The 20,013-nt window shown below is 36.9% G+C and overlaps 1 protein-coding gene across 1 annotated transcript in view; it reads left to right on the top strand.

Annotated features, from left to right (window-relative positions):
* The window catches only part of Dcc (DCC netrin 1 receptor), a 1,087,105-nt gene that overhangs the window by 384,867 nt on the left and 682,225 nt on the right, over positions 1-20,013 (top strand). The window contains exon 2 of the mRNA XM_029546911.1: positions 3,809-4,129. Coding sequence (XP_029402771.1) covers positions 3,809-4,129 — 321 coding nt within the window. The remainder of the gene's footprint in view (positions 1-3,808; positions 4,130-20,013) is intronic.

Here is a 20,013-nt window from a genome sequence, read left to right as displayed (position 1 = left end):
ATATTTGCTGGGTACATTTTCCCAATTATTCTGAGGAGAAACGGTCAAGCAGCAGACATACTAGGCTCCTGGCTCTTGTCATCTTTCCTTCCCACTGTTCTGTGATTGATTTTTTTCCCTGAGCCTTTGGTGGAAGAGTTGAGTTGTAGATGTACCAGTTGTGACTGGGCACCCCGTAGTCACTCTCTTCCACTTTCGTGGCAGTTGTGTCTCTTTGTACGTGCCGACACCTATTGCACATAGAAATATCTTTGATGAAGCTGAAACTGGGTATAATGGAATCTCTTTAGAATATGGTTAGAAATCATGCAGGCTTAGGAAAATAATTGTAGGGACTCCTTTCAGATTTATGACCTCTCCAACCACTGTGGTTAGTGAGCTAATATTAAAGAATAAAGCATGATTTCCCTCCCATTGGGAAGTCGTTAGGTTTAAATAGAGAGCTGTTGGTTATCAAGACATTAGTGACAGTCTATCTGGGGGAACCTGGCTAGGCCAGTCATTGTTATGGTTCTCAGGCTTTCCACCTGGGAAGTCTCCTGACTGTTCATCTCCCTTGGCAGCTTGCACAGTACCTTCTGATACTGTGAGAGCCAGTGCCCAGGGGGGACGAGGAGGAGGCTTTTACATCAGTTCCAGGTCAATGCCTCCAAACTCTATATTCAAAGTTTGTGGTGTCTTCCACAATAAAGTCTTACATTCAAGAAGTGAACTATATTGGTTTTTATTTTTATTTTCTTTTCTTTTTCTTTCTTTTTTTTTTTTTTTTTTTTTTTTTTACTCCAGTGATAAAATTTCATGACTCTTAGCAATGTCCTTATACAAGTGTTTATTTTGACTTACAGTTCTAGAGGAATAAGGATCCATTGTGGCAGGCAGCCATAGCTGCAAATGGCAGACAGGAAAGTAAGAACAGAAAGCTGAGAAAGTCCCATTAAACTTCAAACAGCAAGCAGAGGGGCAAACAAGAAGTAGGGTGAGGCTGTAGGAACTCAGATCCCAGCCCCAGTGACACATTGTCTCTAGCAAGACCATTGGTCCTAAAGCTCCCCAGACAACACCATCAGATATGGACAAGGTGTTCAAATACCAGAGCCTATGAGAGACATTTCTCTTATAAACCATCACAGCTAACAAGGGAAACTTATACGGTTCATACTGTTTTTGAAAACCCTTATCTTTCCTCCAACCAACAATATAAGAACTGGTAGGTTTTTCATTCCTGGGACTGGGGATTTCCGTAGATAATTCATGACTCTTAATAGGATACTACTACCCATGCGTCATAACTCAGTTAATATGCAAGTATACAGACATATGTATGTATACACACATATAATTTATTTAAAGTTAGTTTACAAAATATTATGTTTCCGTATGGTTTCTCTGAACATTCTTAGTGTTTCTGTTGACCTTCTCTCCCTTCCTGTTGTCTATCTCTCTAGTTGGAGCCACCACATAACCCACTTTTTTTCAAACACATTAAGAGAAAATGAGAAGTTACTAATCTACATTACCAGTGATTGATACATTAGTGGATTCTTTCTCAGACATGTGAGGCACTTTACAAGAGGGTCAGAGATAGCCCAAGCATCACATATGCTGAAACATTAGCATTAAAGTCATTTGTCATTTCTCAAATAACTCTTCTCACTTTGGGTCTGTCTTTTCTAAACTGTTAAGGCAAGCTCCAGAAAGCAAAGTGCTCTTGTAATTTCAAAGCCATATATTTAAAGGATAATTGTTATAAGGAGTACAAAAAAGCTCAAATTACCAACAAGCAGCCAGGGTAATTATATTACAGAAAAATTAATCTTTACTTAACTTCCCTAAACCATGTATTCACAGCACTGAAAACTGTCATAACCTCCTGTTTCAGAGTAAGGAGATTATTTATTTGTGATAATGGGCACAATATGCTCATTAACATGCTGTCATAAACAGCTGTGCTAAATGTATTATGTGCTCTGTGACATAAATAATGTCCTCAGCATGAGGTGGTGTTTAAAATACAGGCCCCGGGTAGAACAAAAATGCAATCAATGTTTTTTTTTTTTTTTCCTTTAATATAGTTGCCTAGTCTTCCATTCTAAATTAATTTCTTCTGTTTTAATGCAACTTAAATGGAAATTGTGGATATTATTCTGATGGAACATCTTGACATTCAGTAGAATTCTTGCATGCTTTCCCACCCTTGGTGCACCTCCAGCCAGGTATTTGCTAGAAAGTGCATCTTTCTTATGAATGAGACGGAAGCAATTGACTTAGAATCTACGTGCATCTCAGTAGACTGAGTAGGTTCCCTTGATAGGTTTCCTCCATTCATTCTTATACCAATCCTTTCCAAAATAGGGGCTCAACTGAAAGACTACCTATTACCATGGGTATGTCCATTTTGCATGTGAGGGACTTGAGTTCTGAGAACATACAGTGACATTTAGGAGCACACATATTTAAGGCATATAGACAGGACAAGAAGTTGTAGATTCAGACTCTCATTCTGCGGAACTTTCTACTAGAGAAACAGACAGCTTCTTTACAATTGAGCTGGGGACACAGAAGTTGATCTGTATGGGAAAGCCATGACAGGATCAGATTGGAGACATCAGGGTCCTTTATCTTTATCACTCAGCATTACTATGATTTTGCAATAAATATGAGTTTGAGCAAGGCTCTAGATGTTTCCCTTGGGTAAGTGGCCTGGTAGCATGGAGTTAACATCTGAGCAGAAGGGATACACTTCACTGGGCATACCCCAGACTTGAGATCCAGCTTTAAAAACACTGGGGGCAGGGAGAGGTGAGCTGGAAATACTGGGGAAAAACAGCTGCAGAACCTCCATCTTCCTTGAAGATCAGGAATAATTCTGACCTCGAGAGCCAACTTAGGTCAATACATGATGATCATACTGATTACATTAATTAAGGTGTCTGTCCTTTAAATCACAGAAAGCTGGCAAGTTTTCCCAAAATAACCAGCAGTATTGCCCTCCCAGATATATTAAAAATGCTAAAGAATCTGTGATTGTCATTATGAGAAAAATGAAACCTACAGCCTGATTTATGGGCATGTTTTATGAAATTAAATGTAGCTTCAAGTGCATAAAGGCACACCTCCATGAAATTGTTCATCACATGTCTTTTTTTTATTCAAAGTGGTTCAGGAGGAAGTGGGATAAAATAGTGACCAAAAACCTACAGTTACAGTTTAGCAAAGATCCAATGTTAGAAAGAAAACTTCAAGGGATATTGTAGAGCTGTTTGCCTCAGAGACTGTCAAAATTGAGAGTGCCTTGATGACTTAGGTGCACAACTGTCAGAGCAAAACAAGCAAACACTATGACCTCCTGAAAACTTGTCAAGGCCATGGATTTATCAATCAGAGTACTAATAAATACTCTACTAAAATGCAGATAATGAGATTAATCAGGTCCACCATATCTTAGTGATCACATTATTGATTGGTCAGACTTAACATCTTCTGGTTTTATGTGGCAAGTACTAATTATGGCTGTCTAAACTTTTCAAGTAATGAATGACATGACATTCTTATCTATAGCTTATGAATTATCTTTTCTACTGATATTTTCTGGGCTAATTATTTCATTAATTGGTGCTCACATAAGTATTTGTCTTATGTTTAACACAGAATTCCTGCACTTAAGTTTATCTATAGTAAGAGGGGGAAAAAACAACAAGAAAACAACTGCTTTTTCAAAAAATAAGACTTGTGAGGAAACATTGGAGAAATTGAGCTTGCAACTTCTCAGACTGCATGGATTCAGTTCTTTTGTGCTCTCTTCTTCCAGGTTTCCAAATTAAACCTTTCACGTCACTTCATTTTGTGTCTGAGCCTTCTGATGCTGTCACCATGAGGGGAGGAAATGTCCTGCTCAACTGTTCTGCAGAGTCTGACCGAGGAGTTCCAGTCATCAAGTGGAAAAAAGATGGCCTTATCCTTGCCTTGGGCATGGATGACAGAAAGCAGCAACTTCCTAATGGATCTCTGTTGATACAAAACATACTTCATTCCAGACACCATAAGCCGGATGAAGGACTTTACCAATGTGAGGCATCTTTAGGAGATTCTGGCTCAATTATTAGTCGGACAGCAAAAGTTACAGTAGCAGGTACGTAGATCTTTCCTTCTCCCCACACTTCTTTTATCTCTTCGATCCTTTGTAGGAATGAGAAATAATCCTTGTAAAAGCAATGCACATTTTAAGACTTATTATTCTTAATTAAAGCAGTAACCATCCATAAGCTTCTGTATAGTCATTTGCAATTATATCAAGCTAACTTCACATAGTTTTATGTAGTGCGAACATTTGAAATTACTCATTAAGCAATGGCAAAGCATGCATGGCAATTTTAACTGTGGTCACTATGCTAGGTCATCAGTCTAGAATATCTGTTTCTTCTCTAAATTAATACTCTCTACAACGGTAACACCCAACCTCCGTTTGTCCCTCAACCTTCTAACCCACCAAACCTCCCCTGATTATCATTCTGTTTTCTGAGTTCAATAATTCAGATTCCTTGTGTCAGTAGAAACATGTAGTATTTCTCTTTTGCTTTTTTTTTTATTTTCCTTAGCGTAATATGTTCCAGGTTCAACATGGGGTCAAAAGTAACAGACCCCATGTTTCCTTTTTATGGGTTGATGACATTCCCTTGCTCATGTATCTCACATCTGCTGGTGGCCACGAAAGATGATTCTAAATGGGTATTGTAGCTACTAGTACTACGGGAGGCATGGGGTTACAGACACCCACATGTCTCACTAAATGAATCCCTAGGTGATTATAGACCTAGTGGTGTGCTTATAGTTCTTATGCTGTGCATCCTTTTAGCTTTCTGAGAAACATCTATAATGTCACCTATTAATTTTTTTACCAGCAATGCACATTTGTAAGTGAAATAAGAGAAGAGTAAGGACTTATAGGACAATGTCTATTTTACTAATTTTTCTTTTTCAATTAACATGGAGAACCAGCAGGTGCCGATAAGCAGTGTGCCCAGCTTCATGTAATCTGCTTTCACAACTAAGCTGACTCACAGAGACTCACCGCTTTCATGAGTGGGTGGACACTTCTTTTTAAATATGATTTTAGAAAAAAAATATATGCTATTCAATTCTATTTTACAGACTCGGTAGTGTTAAACATTCATAAAATCAATGCTGTAAGCCCTGACAGCAGTACATTTTATTTCAATCCGTGTCCTAGTCCATAACGTAGACCTCAAGTGAGACATAAAAAGTCCCATTAGTACTTTCAAGTGCAGCACCCTTATTGACATTCCCGATCAGTGCCAAAGGATAAGATGGGCATTTTCTTTTCATCTATGACTATCTAAAATATGCATAAATTAACTAAATGGATCAAGGACCTTTTGAGGCCCAGGATGTTGCTATATCCGCTCCAACTTTCCAGTTTTCTAAGCATTTCTGGCTGCCCACACAGTGCTAGATCCATGTGGAGAAGTATCACATCATTGTTTTTACTAGTGTCCATAATGACTTGATTGTGATGTGGCCTTTGAATATGTGCTGCCTCCAAAACGGGGTCATATAGTGAGCTAAAGCATGCTTCATGACCTGTGGATATAGCCAGTCAATGGGGTGACACCTGGAAGGAGCCATAAAGGAACCAAATAGTACTAACTCTCTAGTCTTGGAAGAGCGGCTTCTATAACTGATAGGAAGAATCCCTATCATACTCAATGTATAATCTTTTCTTATAGCAAACTAAAGTATGCCCATCCATATCCAGTTACATCAAACTTTCCCTCAGCTGATGTGTTCCCCTAGGTAGTTGGATATCAGCAGCATAATGGCCAGCCATTCTGATTTGCTCTAGAATGGCCTGGGTTTGACATTGGCAAGTCCCATATTCTTGGAAACCTTTCACAGGCCAGGCAAAACTTGGTCCATCATACTGAAAGGTAATCCTGCCTAGCTTAGTAATGACATCCTAAGAAGGCCATGGCTCTCAACCTTCCTAATGCTGCAACCCTTTAATACAGTTCCTCATGGTTTGGTGATCCCCCACCATGAAATTCATAACTTTTACTTTGCTACTGTTACAAATTGTAACGTAAAGATCTAATAGGTGAGATGTCTGATATGAGACCTTGGCAAAAAGGTCAGTCCACCCAGAAGGGGTTGCGACCCACAGATTGAGAACCACTGCCCTAAAGGTGACAAGATACCCTGATCAGGAATACCAAGGTTGAATTTACCTGAAACTAGTGAGAGGTGAGCTTTTGGAATTTAATTGGTGTACATAACTCAGAGGGAGAATGCAAATTTAATAAAATTTGTGAATAATTAAGAGGCTCATGTGGGATAAGTACTGAGAAGTAGGGAAAGTTTTTATATCTGGGGAGAGGGACATGCACTTTGACTTTCTGTAGCATGTATGTTTCTGGACTTCTGGACCCTTGCCATCAGCTCTTAAAGGGCCAAAGGCCCTCTGACGATAGAAGTGAAGCAAACTGTCATTTTGATGCCCTGTTACAAAAGGCAACTTCTCCTATACTGCTAATGAAAATGTCCTGAATGTTATAATTTCTATTTTTCTGCAATCCAGGTTCAGTTTTATGTTTTCGCTATTTCAGTTGTGAAGTGACGAATGATTCCTTCCCTGTGAGATATTAAAATAAAGTGGCTTTGACTTTAGTATTCTATGGAAGGGTAGGCTCCAGGATGTAGTCATCGAGGTGCAATCTAATATTAGATTGTATCATTTCGATGCAATAAGGCTCTTCACAGCATTTTAAACACTTACCATGCTGTTCGGCAACACAGAATACATCAATGTTATGTCTGCTGAGGTTACTTACGATTGCCAAACCACTAGAATTCACAAGGGCATATATCTTTCTTGCAATAAAGACCATAGTCCTGATCTAATCTTATTTTAAAGCATTAGCAGTCAATAAGCCAGTTACCACTAAAAGGTAAGAGTCAGCTTTGTCTGGGTAAGAAACATAATAAAAACAAATAAACAAAAAAAACCCCAAGAACCAAAAACAAAACATAGCTCTTGTGTACCCTCAGGTACAGTAGAAAAAGCCATGTAATGCAATGGCCCTCTTTTGCTTTGACTTGCTCAAAGTGTTTGTTTTGTTGTTGTAGTTGTTGTTTTGTTTTGTTTTTATAAAAAGGAAAGGTGGCAAATGAAATCACTCTTTGATTCCCCAGAACGCTTTATGCAGCCATCTTGCCATTCATCATTCAATCTGTTTCCAGGAACCTCTCAAGTGCTCTTTAAATCCTGAGCACACACTTCGCTGGAGAGGGGAAGAGCACAGAGAATATAAGGGGTTGGGGGAGTGGTACACAATCGCAGGCAACATCCTTTCAAAGGTTACAATGTAACAAGCTAATGAAAATGATGGGTTTTTTTTTTTTCTTCTTAATATGGTTTTGAGTTCAATTAGTAAAGAATAATGGACTCTCCAATCTCCATTTGAAAGTAACTTGACTGAGATTGGCTTTGGGTGGGGAATTTTCATCCTCATAGCTCTAAGCTGAGACTGCTGTCTTTCTTTTCTATGCCCACATCAGCACAGCTAGGAAGTTGAGCTTGAGCATAGCAGCAAAGACGCCTTTTGTTTTCTCACAGGTTTTCCAACTTTTGCCTAAATGCATCCATCCTGCCAATGGTGGTGTGGGCATTGACAGCATCTGGAGAGTTCTGCCACAGCTCACTCTTTTCCTTTCCTGCTTCTTTACTTTGCTTCTCTTTTTCTTCTTTATCGTACTTGATCAGATTTAAGTGCCCTCACAGCTGCCCATTTATAGGTACATCCTTGATAGAGCAACTTGTTTTATATCTCAATTATCTTGTCAGTTCAAAACCATAGCTCCTGCTACAGAAGGAATGATATAATCTAATTCAAATTTGAGTAGTCATGGCTAAGAATACAGATTCAAGTTCCTCTGAATAACATGCTTTATGATGGAAGAGATAACATGGACTTTTACAATCACAGAAAAATAAGAAGTTCATAAATCAATGAGTTTATCAAAAGCATTGATGGGAGCATCAGTAAGTATCTTGTAGCAAAGTGAAGAAAACTTTTGCTACATGTTGTTCAGGTTATTACACTCAACAAACTTTGCTTAATAACCATGAGACAGAATGACAGGCATGGCTTGCTAATAATGGATTATTAAAGAATTTTGCTTCTAGATCTATTGCAAAGGTCCAATCAGTCGTTCAAAACAGACAGGAGTTTTCAAAACACTTTTCCCTCACACCATACAAACTTCTAGATGACTACTTTAGACAATGCATTATGTTGAGATGTCTGTTCCTCTTCAAAATAAAAGTTTGGGCTAATTCTGTGACCCAGAATATCAAGATAAATATATACAGGATTAAGGATACAGTTTTTTCCTTCATTTGTTGACACTGTCTGAGTGCCTTGATTTTGGCCATGGCAACTGTGTACATTTGTAAGTCTACTGGTGGGTTCACATACATGTAGTTCACATGGACAGCAGAGGCCGGCCTTGGGCATTGCTCCTTAGGTGTTAGGCTCTTGTCTCTCACTGGCCTGGAGCTGGCAAAGGAATCTAGATTAACTTTGAGTTACAGGTATAATGCCTTATCTATGTAGGTTCTGGGGATGGAACTTGAGTCCCCATGGTTGTATGCCAAACAGCCGTTCTACAGCCACATTAAATGTTATCTATATTGTAAAATTGTAGTGCCGAGTAGATTATCACTTAACAAGAATAGCATTATTAATATAGATAATAATTATAATCATGATAGTATTGTGACTATTATGTTATCATTGTTATGAACTGAAAATTTTCAGTAATCCTAGTGAGAGTTCAAAACCCTCGAGAAGTGGACTGAAACACTCCAGTCAAATACAGTAAATTCATGTTATATCCTTAAATCAGAGAATTGCTATTGTCATGTGTGGATACAAGTGGGCAAGCTTGAAATTAGATTTCAAAAAGTTCAATCAACTTATGATGATTTTCAAAATACCTCTAGCTAAAACACTCATTTCTGGCCAATTGATGTCTAATCCTGTCAATGCTGTTAATATAAATCTTATTGTCCATATCAGAAGCTCTCTCTATAGAAAGTACTGTTACAGTCCCTTCTGAAGAAGATTCTGGGTCTTTCTCTTAGTATACTTAATGTCCTTTCAACTGTAAAACTTTCAACTGTAAAAGATTTACTGAAGCAGGTCTTCGTGATGTGTTGTGGTGTTTTAGACTCTGAATTTCATATATATATATATATATATATATATATATATATATATATATTCTCTTCCTTCAGAAACTCATTCATATCAGTACTAAAGAAAAGAAGTTATGAACAAACTTCCTGTAAATAATCATGGTAGATCTACTGCAATTTATTTTTGAATGATATAATCATAGCAAAACACACACACACACACACACACACACACACACACTTGCTCTTTATTCAGCTGACTTTTAACCAGCTGATTCTCCCCATATATCCCTGGTAGGTTCCAAGGTACACATATGGAACCTAAGAGAAACTGCTTGTCCTTGGACTCTCAGCGATGGTGTTGGTAGAGCCAAGTGATGAGACAGCTCTGTGTTTAGGTAGATTTGATTTTTGTCAACGTTCAAGCATTTCTATAGTCATATTAAAACACCTAGATTTGCTTTGTAGAACTCTGCAGAAGACACATCTATCAATCTATCAGTATGCCATGACTCATACTTTTTTTTTTTTTTTTTTTTTTTTGTTTTTCGAGACAGGGTTTCTCTGTGTAGCCCTGGCTGTCCTGGAACTCACTTTGTAGACCAGGCTGGCCTTGAACTCAGGAATCTGCCTGCCTCTGCCTCCCGAGTGCTGGGATTAAAGGCATGCGCCAACACACCCAGCTGACTCATACTTCTTAAAAGATATGGATGCTAAAGCTGGCAGACAGAACAGAATGTAAGATGGTATATGATTTTCTATGAACAGAGACTGGTACAGAAATTCTCTAATACAGTACAGGAAACAGGCTCCCACCTCTTAGCTTCTCAGCACAGCTGGAATTAAAAGCCCCTAATAACCTTCTCCTTACTAATCATGCAAGCATGCACTTTTAAAATTCAGTTTAAGCTGTCTAAATTACAAACCAAGAAAAAAAACAATAATAACAGTAATTGATTGTACTTATCAATCCTTTATCTGTTTCTTGAAAATCAATTCTATGGAGGAAAAATAACAATTTCTTCTAGCTGATTTCACTATCAAACCTTAATATTCAACAGAGATATATTACAAATCTCTCTTGAAAAATAGAGAACCTGCATTTGTTAAATAAACATATGTGTCTTCTAAGAACACACTTTATTTTTAAGTGATTTCAGGCTTCAAGACAAGATTGCATATTTTTTGTCCTCTTTCTTCAAGAACAAGACAATAAAAGAGCAACTAAATTTTATTTACTTACCCTGTTCTATCTTTCGGGGAGATGTTTTCCTTTTCTTCTCTCTTACAATAGATATTTTAAGATGCAAACTGCTCCATTTTGCTTTTACATAATCCAGGCATTATAATTAAAATTCCCTCGTGTTTTTTTTTTAAATAATTAGTTACATGAGGAGTTGTTTCTATGAATTCCCATCCAGAATGTCTCCCATTTAAATGAATTATGAAATAATTAGGTGAGGCATATTATGGTGAGAGAAGCTAGAATGAGCCTTTTGTGAAATGATAACCTGACCTTTCCATTCTTGCTTAGAAGGAAACAGGAGACAAGCTTGTCTGACGGGAAGGAGAATATAATACATTGCCTCGGGTCACTCGAATGTTATAGAAAGAAAACAGCAAGGAAAAAAATGCTCATATTCTTTTTTCTCTACGGGAGCAAATATAAGAATCTTGCCTAGAAGGTCAAGTTCATTCAGTGAAGCAGTTTGGAAAATGTATCCCGAGGCCCTGGAATCTCTGAAAAGTCTATTTTAGGAAGATTCAGTCAAGGAGTAAAGCTTCCATTTCTCCCTCACAGGAGTGCTGTTGACTGTCCATTGATGAGCCGGGAATAAATTTGTCTGACTCTATAACTCTTAACAGCCTTAATTATCCCCCAATTTACCTAAATACTCTTGATAGCTTGTGCTTAAAGCATAAAAGAGAAAGAACATGAATGGCATTGTTTTGCGTGCACTAGTCTATAGTTTTTTTTCAAATTATTATTATTAAACCTTGTATAATCACTGATATTGCCCTCAACTTAAATAATTGAACTTGAAAGAGTAGGATTTTATATTTCTCAATTAACCATGGTAATAAGTTAGAATCAAAACATATTCCTGAGAGGTGGGGCAGATCTCCTTCAGTAGAAAAGGGAGGCAGAGAACTTCCTAGGTCTTTCACTGTAGAGAAATCAACAAAACGAAATTAAATATCCACCAGTCTTTCCCTTTCTTTACATCATTATGAATTCTAATTCATGTGGCAATGCTAATCATCAATTACTCATCCAAATTTAATCTGCCTTGGAAGAAAGTGCTTTGCATCTCCTGTTATGCTGTCCAAGGTGTGGTTTTTGCTGGTGTTCTAATGGAAAGGATGCAATAGATAAAATAAATCAGGTGATAGTAGCCACATGTTTTTCTTTTCTATGCACATCTTGAAGACTATCACTCATCTATCACAGGGTCTGAGATATCCCTATGTCTATACCAGAGGCTGCTGCACATGTAACAAATGACATACTGATAGGAGAAAAATGTCATGTTTGCTTAAGAAAAGTCTTGCCTGGCATGTGAGCCTTGCAAATGAAAGGGGCGAGGATCCATGTGTGGAAGACTGTGGCTGTGCTTTCTGCTGCATTTATGAAAGGAATGAATGTGAGTCAAGAAAATATGATCTGCAATGCAACTCAGGTATGATGGCGACAATCTACAAGGCACCCAACACAGCCTGCTTTTCATGGTTTTCCTGTAGATTCCTCACGGTTTTCCTGTGCCTTTTCCATCTCTCCTCAAGGTATGAGTCCACACACCCATTCCATGGATATCTTACAGCATACTTTCGCAGAGTTAGATCACATTCATTTTATAGAGCAACAGTGGAAAGTCAGTGGTTGGCTTGCAAAGTGCCTTATGCTGGGGTGTTATTTCTTGTGAACCACCTTGAATTAGCCTAAGCAATGTAACTGTACATCTTTATATCTCTAATGAAAATTTAGTAGTTGAAGAAGAACATGTTTATGCTTTAATAAATCTGGATCCGGCCTTGAGGTTTTTGCAATTTTTTCATGACACGTTTTAGCAATTCAACAAAATTGCATGGCGATCTCTGAAAAAACGAATTTGTTTATATGACTTACAAATTTTTCTCCACATAGTATCAAGTCACTCAAACCTAGAGAATGCTCTGCAAATGAAAAGGCAAACTGAAAGAGACGGTCGGCAATGTCAGTGTGCAGAGGACCAAAGTCACATCATTTTTCCCCTATCATGAAGAACAGCAAAGGGCCTGAAGGCCAAGCATAAACACAGTTGCACACTTATATTTTTCCTATCGGAGTCAATAATGTATATATTTGAAAACTCCGAGTAACACTAATGAGCACAATTATTCATTTCTCCTAAAATTATTATCTTAATAGTCCACTTATTAATTTATATCTGTATCTATGTAATCTATAGTAATAAAAGTAATTGGCCACTTGTCCCATAATCATTAAATATGTCTTCTATTAGAGGTGAGAGAATAATTGTAACTAAGTCACTGTAATCCCTGAAGCCACTGCATGTTCTTATTACACCGAGTGACTTGATTTGGATAGAGTCCTAAGTTTAACACCAAACAGAAACAAAATAACACGTTTTTCATAGCAATAACATGACCATACAAGGTTCTGTATGGGCTACTTCCTTTATTACACGATGAGACTAAGTATACACAGACACACATAAGTACACGCACACACACATAAGGTTTTGATTCTCACAGATACAACCGACAATTCTTTCAAAGGTGCCGTAAACCTCAGCACCAGAGGTCAGAACAGTTTTGTTTTGCTTGAAAGACTTGCTTTGAAAAGCTTCCAAAATAGCCAATGAGCATCTTTTTGCACTGAACTTATCCCAGTTTCTTAATGTAGGATTTTTCTTGACATAAAACTTTTATATGAAGGCACAGGATAAAAGTAGATCATATAGAGCTATGGGGCTCTCTGCCGGAAGGTGGCTAAATACTGATATTTCCCAGAATACCATGACTCCTTCAGAATCATAGAGTAAATGCAATTTCAGAGTTTGGTAGACATCAGTATGCTCAGAGTATATTAGACCCCACTGTCTGTCTTTTCTCACTTCATGCTCACTGGATTATTAGGTTTGTACAATATGTTCCCATCTGAACTCAGGTTAAACCAAATATATGTGGCCATCAATATAGAAGAGATACCTCCCACTTACGTGCTTCTGTCTCTGTCTCTGTCAATGTCTCTGTCTCTGTGTTGCTCTCCCTTTCCTTCTCCCTCTTATTTCACTCTCCTTTCCTCCCTCCATCCCTCCCTCCCTGTATATCTTAAATCTAGTGATGAACACCACAGTCCCAAAACCCACTATTTGATTTATAACCTCTGCACTGTTGTCCTATTGCACCTATTTCTAAACAAAAACAAAATGCTTTTTACAGAAAAGAAAATAAGTTTTGTTGTAACCCTGGGGCTCTACCACCCTTACAAAAGGCCATTCCTGGGGTTCATTTAGAGTGGTTCTACCTGGAACATTTCATCAACATGAAACTCATGTAAGAAACAACGTTAAAGATTAAAGTTACCTACACAGATTCAACCTTAAGCCTCAGTCATGATTGATTTTATTGCACTGTATTTTTTGTGGACCATCTTGAAAGGGAATTCAACTCTAAAGGCTAAAATATGATATGAGAAATAAGAAAGTATTTTTGGTTTTGTTTGTTTGTTTGTTTGTTTGTTTTATCCAGACACTCTCTGTTAGGTCCATTGCTGTACTGGGCACATTAGAGCCCAACGTTATAGCTGTTTCTCTGTAATCATGAGCATTAGAATCCTGCCCAAGAGATCTCATTTGAAGGACATCATAGAACATGACATGAGTGGACACCTTAAGATTACTCCAATATTCTCATGGCTTGTTTCTGGAATTCACATTATAGTGAGAAATTGTTTGTCTACTACATAATTCTTTAAAGTGCATGAGTCCATTCTGACTAGACTCTTCACAGAATTATGAAACTATAACAATTGTCTGGTTGTGAAAAACTGTCTCACTTTCATTCTTCCATTTAGCTACTTCTTAGAAAACACTAATCTACAACCCGTCTTTTTGGTTATGTTTTAACATAAAACATTATTATTTTAACAAGAAATATTGTTCTTTGGCTTATTTTGTTACTTAGTGATGTATCCTGAAGCTATTTCTATGTTTCCTTATATACATCTACTTTTTGATTGCTATATAGTAGTCCATGATTTGCCATTCATGCACCAGTATTTCGTTTCTAATTTCCAGTGGCACATCAATGTGTATTTTTGTATTTAGTGGAATCTCATGTAGAATATATTTGATAAGCTCTCTAGAAAAATCCTTAGAAAAGCAATCATTGAGTCAGAACATGAGCATATGAATTGATCATGGCAGGCCCAAGATCCTCTTTTTATCTGAACCTAAATACCAGAAGCTAGAATTTAATATCATCAAGTAAACAAAAAATTTAAACTCCTTGTCCCTGATACATAATGTTGTGCTATATAAGCACACCATAGAAGAAGAGGAACTCTTGCTGGTTTGTTAAAGGCTCTTAGAAGTCTGGGCTGTGCCTATATCTTTGGACTCATGTAAATAATTCTGCCTTTACCATCAGTTTTAAAGAAAGGCTGCTAAGCACATGCAATGTGCTATCTATGTATTTACATATTTATTTTGTATGTTTCATTTTCTCATCTCTCTTGCTAACACTTAGTGTTTTGTTTTGTTTTGTTTTGTTTTTTAAGAAAATCCTAATTATCTGCTTTCAGGTATCTTTAGCCTATATGTTATAAGAAGTTCTAGCCTCTTTTTTGCTGTCTGTAATTTGTCAAAGTACAGAACATGCACCCCTGTATCTCCATAATGTAACTACACACACACACACACACACACACACACACACACACACACACACACACATTTTCTGCAGCTGGTCAATGACTTAATAAAAGAAAAAACGACATCTGCTTTAGCTTCCCTGGGCATCAACCTTTTACAAAATTCATTAGCTGAATGGAGTGACTTAGTAGTTAAGAGTGTTTAGAGACACCCATGACTTGGAACCTAGCTCTAGCTGTTTATTACCTATGTGAAAGTATACCAGGCTTAGTTTCTCCAGCTAGACAGTGGAGTTGGGGGCAGTAGATTTATCCTGCTTGGCTGTTGTAGCCATAAGCTTAGCAGAGAGGTTAGAGAGCAGTAGGATAAACAATTCTGTAAAAAAGACAAGATTTAATGTAATGTTATTCCCTGGAAGGATCTAATATAAGAGAAACTAATGAAGAAATAGTCTTTTCCTGTGGAGAGGGGAGCCACAAGCCTTGTTGTCTTACTCTCTGTGAACCTGTGATCTATGTGGCAGTTAGTCCCTGCCCAAATGAGTCCTGTGCAGAAAAAGGGAGTTCATGTGTTCTTCATACAGCTGTATGTGCCAGGATTCTTCAGAATTGGCACATCTACCTAGTTCATCAAACTTAATAAAAATAGTACTATACTAGTCAATACAGGTCGAATCCTCAGAATTTGATTTCAGTTGATGATTTAGAAGTACACTCCTTTCTTCTCACTCTGCGATACTGAGAGGTAGAATTTGTGAAGGCATTGAAAAGTTTTCTCTGTACTAGCATGGCAAGAGTCCCTTTTCCTTCCAGAAAGGCATGTGAACTGCACTTTAGCCAGTTTCCTGCTCCCTGTCCTTTCATACATGACTGTAAATGGTCATTAAAGATACAAGATATTCCTTAGATTTAGAGACTCAGTCTAATTTAACAGCTATATGTTCATATACATCTTGATTAGTTACTACTGACTTAGGAAATCATCCTTCACTTGATGCTATTGTTAAAAGACTCCAACTGTAGCCCTAGTTTTTCAGGGAGTCTAAATGTATTTCTTCTAACAAAGCTATCTCCCCCCCCCCCTAATTTGTATAACTATCTATAATGGGAATGTTTCTTTTTTTTAAGGCTTTTTTGAAAAGCTTTTCCTAGAAAGCATTTTAATGATCAGCATTATTTATGTAGACCATATAATTATGCAAACAACTTAAGCCTTTCTCTACCAGAACTCTCATAACTTCACAAGTCTTCAGAAAATGTGAATAAGATTGCACGAAAATGCCCCAATACCATTTTAGTGCTTTTGAAAACAAACATGAGTGCAGAGTTGAGAATATGTGTGGCCGTGACAATAACAAGGATGCTTATAGGACAAGCACCACAGCAAATGCTAACGCATGGTGGAGGAGGGAAGCAACTTGATGAAGTGGAAGATACTAAGTGTTTTAATTTTCTTCCTTGCCAGTAAATTCTTGTAAAACACAGTGACATATTAAATTTTCTATACAACAGTGGCTCCAAGAGCCTGTCAACATTTTCATTATGAACTCTATTTCCAGAACTTTATACTTCAGCTTCTGGATTTCACTCTGGCCTGACATTTGAAGTGCAAGGTCTTACCTGGGGAACATGTGTTTCAAGTGTTTTAAAAATTATGAGCAGATCCATTTCTCGTTTATACGGAGTAACCTTTTCGTACATTGCTTAGCTATTCTGCCTCAAGTACTGCTTACAGGCAGACTTATGAGAGGCAGGTGAATAATAAGGGAATCTACAGATCTGGTCAATACATTCTGGCCTGTGGCCTTTCCTTACTGAGTCTTAGGACCATACTTATTACTGAGCCAATCATAGAGAATACAGAGTCCATTACACCGCTTTCCTTGTTTTGGACTAAACTGTTTAACCTGAGGTATAGACTGAACCAAATATCTTCAGACATGACCTTGATTGACTGGAGACTTCTTAATCTCCAGTCTGTTTGGTTTAACATTTTTATTGTTTCAGAGAAGCCAGAAGACATTTTTCTAAAGGTTTTCAGTGTTTTCTCTAATCTTGCTGTTTTGATCTCAATATCCCCCGCTGCCCCTCTCTCTCTTCTCTCTGTATACACATGTGTGCAAAGATGAATATTTCTCCAATATCTCTCATATTCAATATGTTATAGGTTTTAACACCAATGTTAATAATGTACCTGCCTTCCTAATGCATTATAATTTTGATGATCTGCAGTTAAGTCTAAAAATTTCTTTTGTCACTGTTACAATCAAAGAAGGGAAATTAAAAGACAATGGAAAAGAACCATAAACAACACCAGGCTTTAGAATATCTACACACTGGGCTACCTAGAATGTGTTTCCCAAAGGATCAACTCCAGGAAGTTTGTAAACACTAGGCAATAGCTCAATGAAGAGAAGGGCTCGTGTCATCAGCTCTAGGTGATTTTAAAAGATGTCTATGAAACTGACATTTTTGCTGTGTATTAAGTGTTATTGCACACCCACAACATTACATTACTTTTAGATGTGACTGTCAAAACCATGTTAAAGTGTGGGAAAATTCAGACTATAATCCTCTTTGCAGCATATGAAGACTAGCATTTTGCCCCATACTGAAAGGCAGTGTTAATATTCTTCATTGCCAACTGTCAATGAAATTATTAAACAATTTCCTTCTTAACCAACAATCACACATGGTAGGTTTGGACCTAGGATTCAGGCTCCACCTCTTTTTTTTCCAATCATATTTTTATTTATAAAGACATATTATTTTGCTTTATATTTTTCTACCAAGAATATATAACGCCTGCCCTTTAAGTGGCTTATAGTTTTTTTGTGGAACTATTAGGATATAAGAACCTGCAAATAAAAAGAAACGAACGTGTACAAATGTTTGAATTCTCATCATTCTCCAAATTCAATGTGAGAAAAGTAGAATGAGATTTAATTAATTTCCTAAGAGTTTCTCTTTCGCGTTGTGTGCCCCTCTTTCTCTATCTTCTTGTTGGCCGCGTGGCAGAGAGCATCATTCCAGCCAGGTGCCTAGCTGTGTGCACAGGAGACATACACTTTCACTAACACTGGCAATTTTCTAATCAGGCAGCAAGGTTTGTCTAACTTCTACAAAATTCTTTATCCACTATTTCCGAAAATCTAGAAAATATGTTATTATTGTAAAATATATGTATATATTAAGTTAGTGTAGCAAAATATGATGTATGTATAGAATATATAATAATCACGTCTTTAGATTTTTCTCATTGGTTTAAAATGTATCACAACGTGTTGCAAGCTTTTGTGGTATTTGTGCTAGAGAGCTCTAACTATCCCTGCCACCCTAATATGGTTTGGGATTTAATAATCTAACACATCAGTGTCCTACAAACTCCTTTGGCTGACTCCAGTGATCACAACCATCACAATATCTTCTTACATGAGGACAGGTATTTCAGCTTCTGTAAAGCCAGGGAGAAATGCTCTTTGCCTTTGTGTACATTACTTATTTTAATTTTTGTGATACCCTCCATTGACATCCATGCTGACTTACTTTCTTTCTATGACAGAATTATAGTCCACAATGACATAGTTTATATATGTTTTTTTTCTTTTTAGGTTCTCCCATTGATGGGCACCTTAGTTTGTTCTATATGTTTGCTCCTATAAACTTTGCTATGATAGATATATGAAAGTGCATATTTATTTGATGAAATGATTTCAATTTTAGTGTGGAATAGAATGGCTAGATTACATAGTAGCTCTGTTTTTAGTCTCTTGAGGAACCTCCATAATAATTTCTAAGTAACAATTTGTAATCTTCCTAACTGTTTATGCGTTATCCATTTTATGAATCCTCCTCAGAATCTGTAGTTTTCTGTCTATTTTATTAATGATCATTTTTACATTGGTTAGGCGATATATCATTGTGTTTTGAGTTGTACCTTTCTGCTAATTGATTATATTTAGTATTTTTGTCTATATGTATTGGTCATTATGTGTCTCCTTTTGAAAACAACTACTTAGAATTTCAGCCTACTTATAATCATATTATTCCCATTCTATAGTCTTATATTTTTTTGACTACTGAGTTAATTAAGCAATTGTGTATATGAATTCTTGGCCAGTAGTTTTGTAAATATCTTGACACAATCAGTTCTTAAATCTATGAGTGGTTTCCCTGATACAAGGAGTTGGTGTGATGTGATTGATTCTAACTATTGTCCATACTTGTAAATTCTCATCCGAAATGTGTCTGCCTACACCAATTAATGTCTTGAGGTTTCCTGATAATTTCTTATTGTATTCATTTTATAGTTTTCATATTTCATAGAGATTAAATTTATCTTAATGTATTTATTCAATTTAATTTTGATATTGAAATTATGATATGATTACATTTCTACTATTCCTTTCCTCCCATATAACACTCCCTACTCTCCTTCAAATTATGGCCCAATATAACACTTCCTATTCTCCTTTAAATTATGGCTTCTTTTTTCACAACTATTTCATACACACATGCACACACGCGCGCGTGCACACACACACACACACACACTTATGCATATATTTCTAATATTCCATCCATATAATGTAACTTTTATGCTTATTAGTAAAGTAAGAAGTAAGAATTGATATTCTTTCTTTTGCACATGTGTATCTAGTTTTCCAACATCATCAAAAGAAAGTCTGTCTTTTCTGCAATGTATGTTTTTTGGCACATTTGCCAAATCACCAGTTGATGAACACAGGCACCATTTTAAACTCTACCTCCCGTTCTGCTGGTCTAGGTGCTGAGATTTAGTCAGAACTGCTTCTTCCTTCCTTCCTTCCTTCCTTCCTTCCTTCCTTCCTTCCTTCCTTCCTTCCTTCCTTCCTTCCTTCCTTCTTCTACTTTTTCATTAATTATTATTTTAAAAATTTCA

The sequence above is a fragment of the Mus pahari genome, chromosome 15, assembly GCF_900095145.1.
Source record: "Mus pahari chromosome 15, PAHARI_EIJ_v1.1, whole genome shotgun sequence".
Taxonomy (NCBI): Eukaryota; Metazoa; Chordata; class Mammalia; order Rodentia; family Muridae; genus Mus; species Mus pahari.
This window is presented reverse-complemented; position numbering and strand designations above follow the sequence as displayed.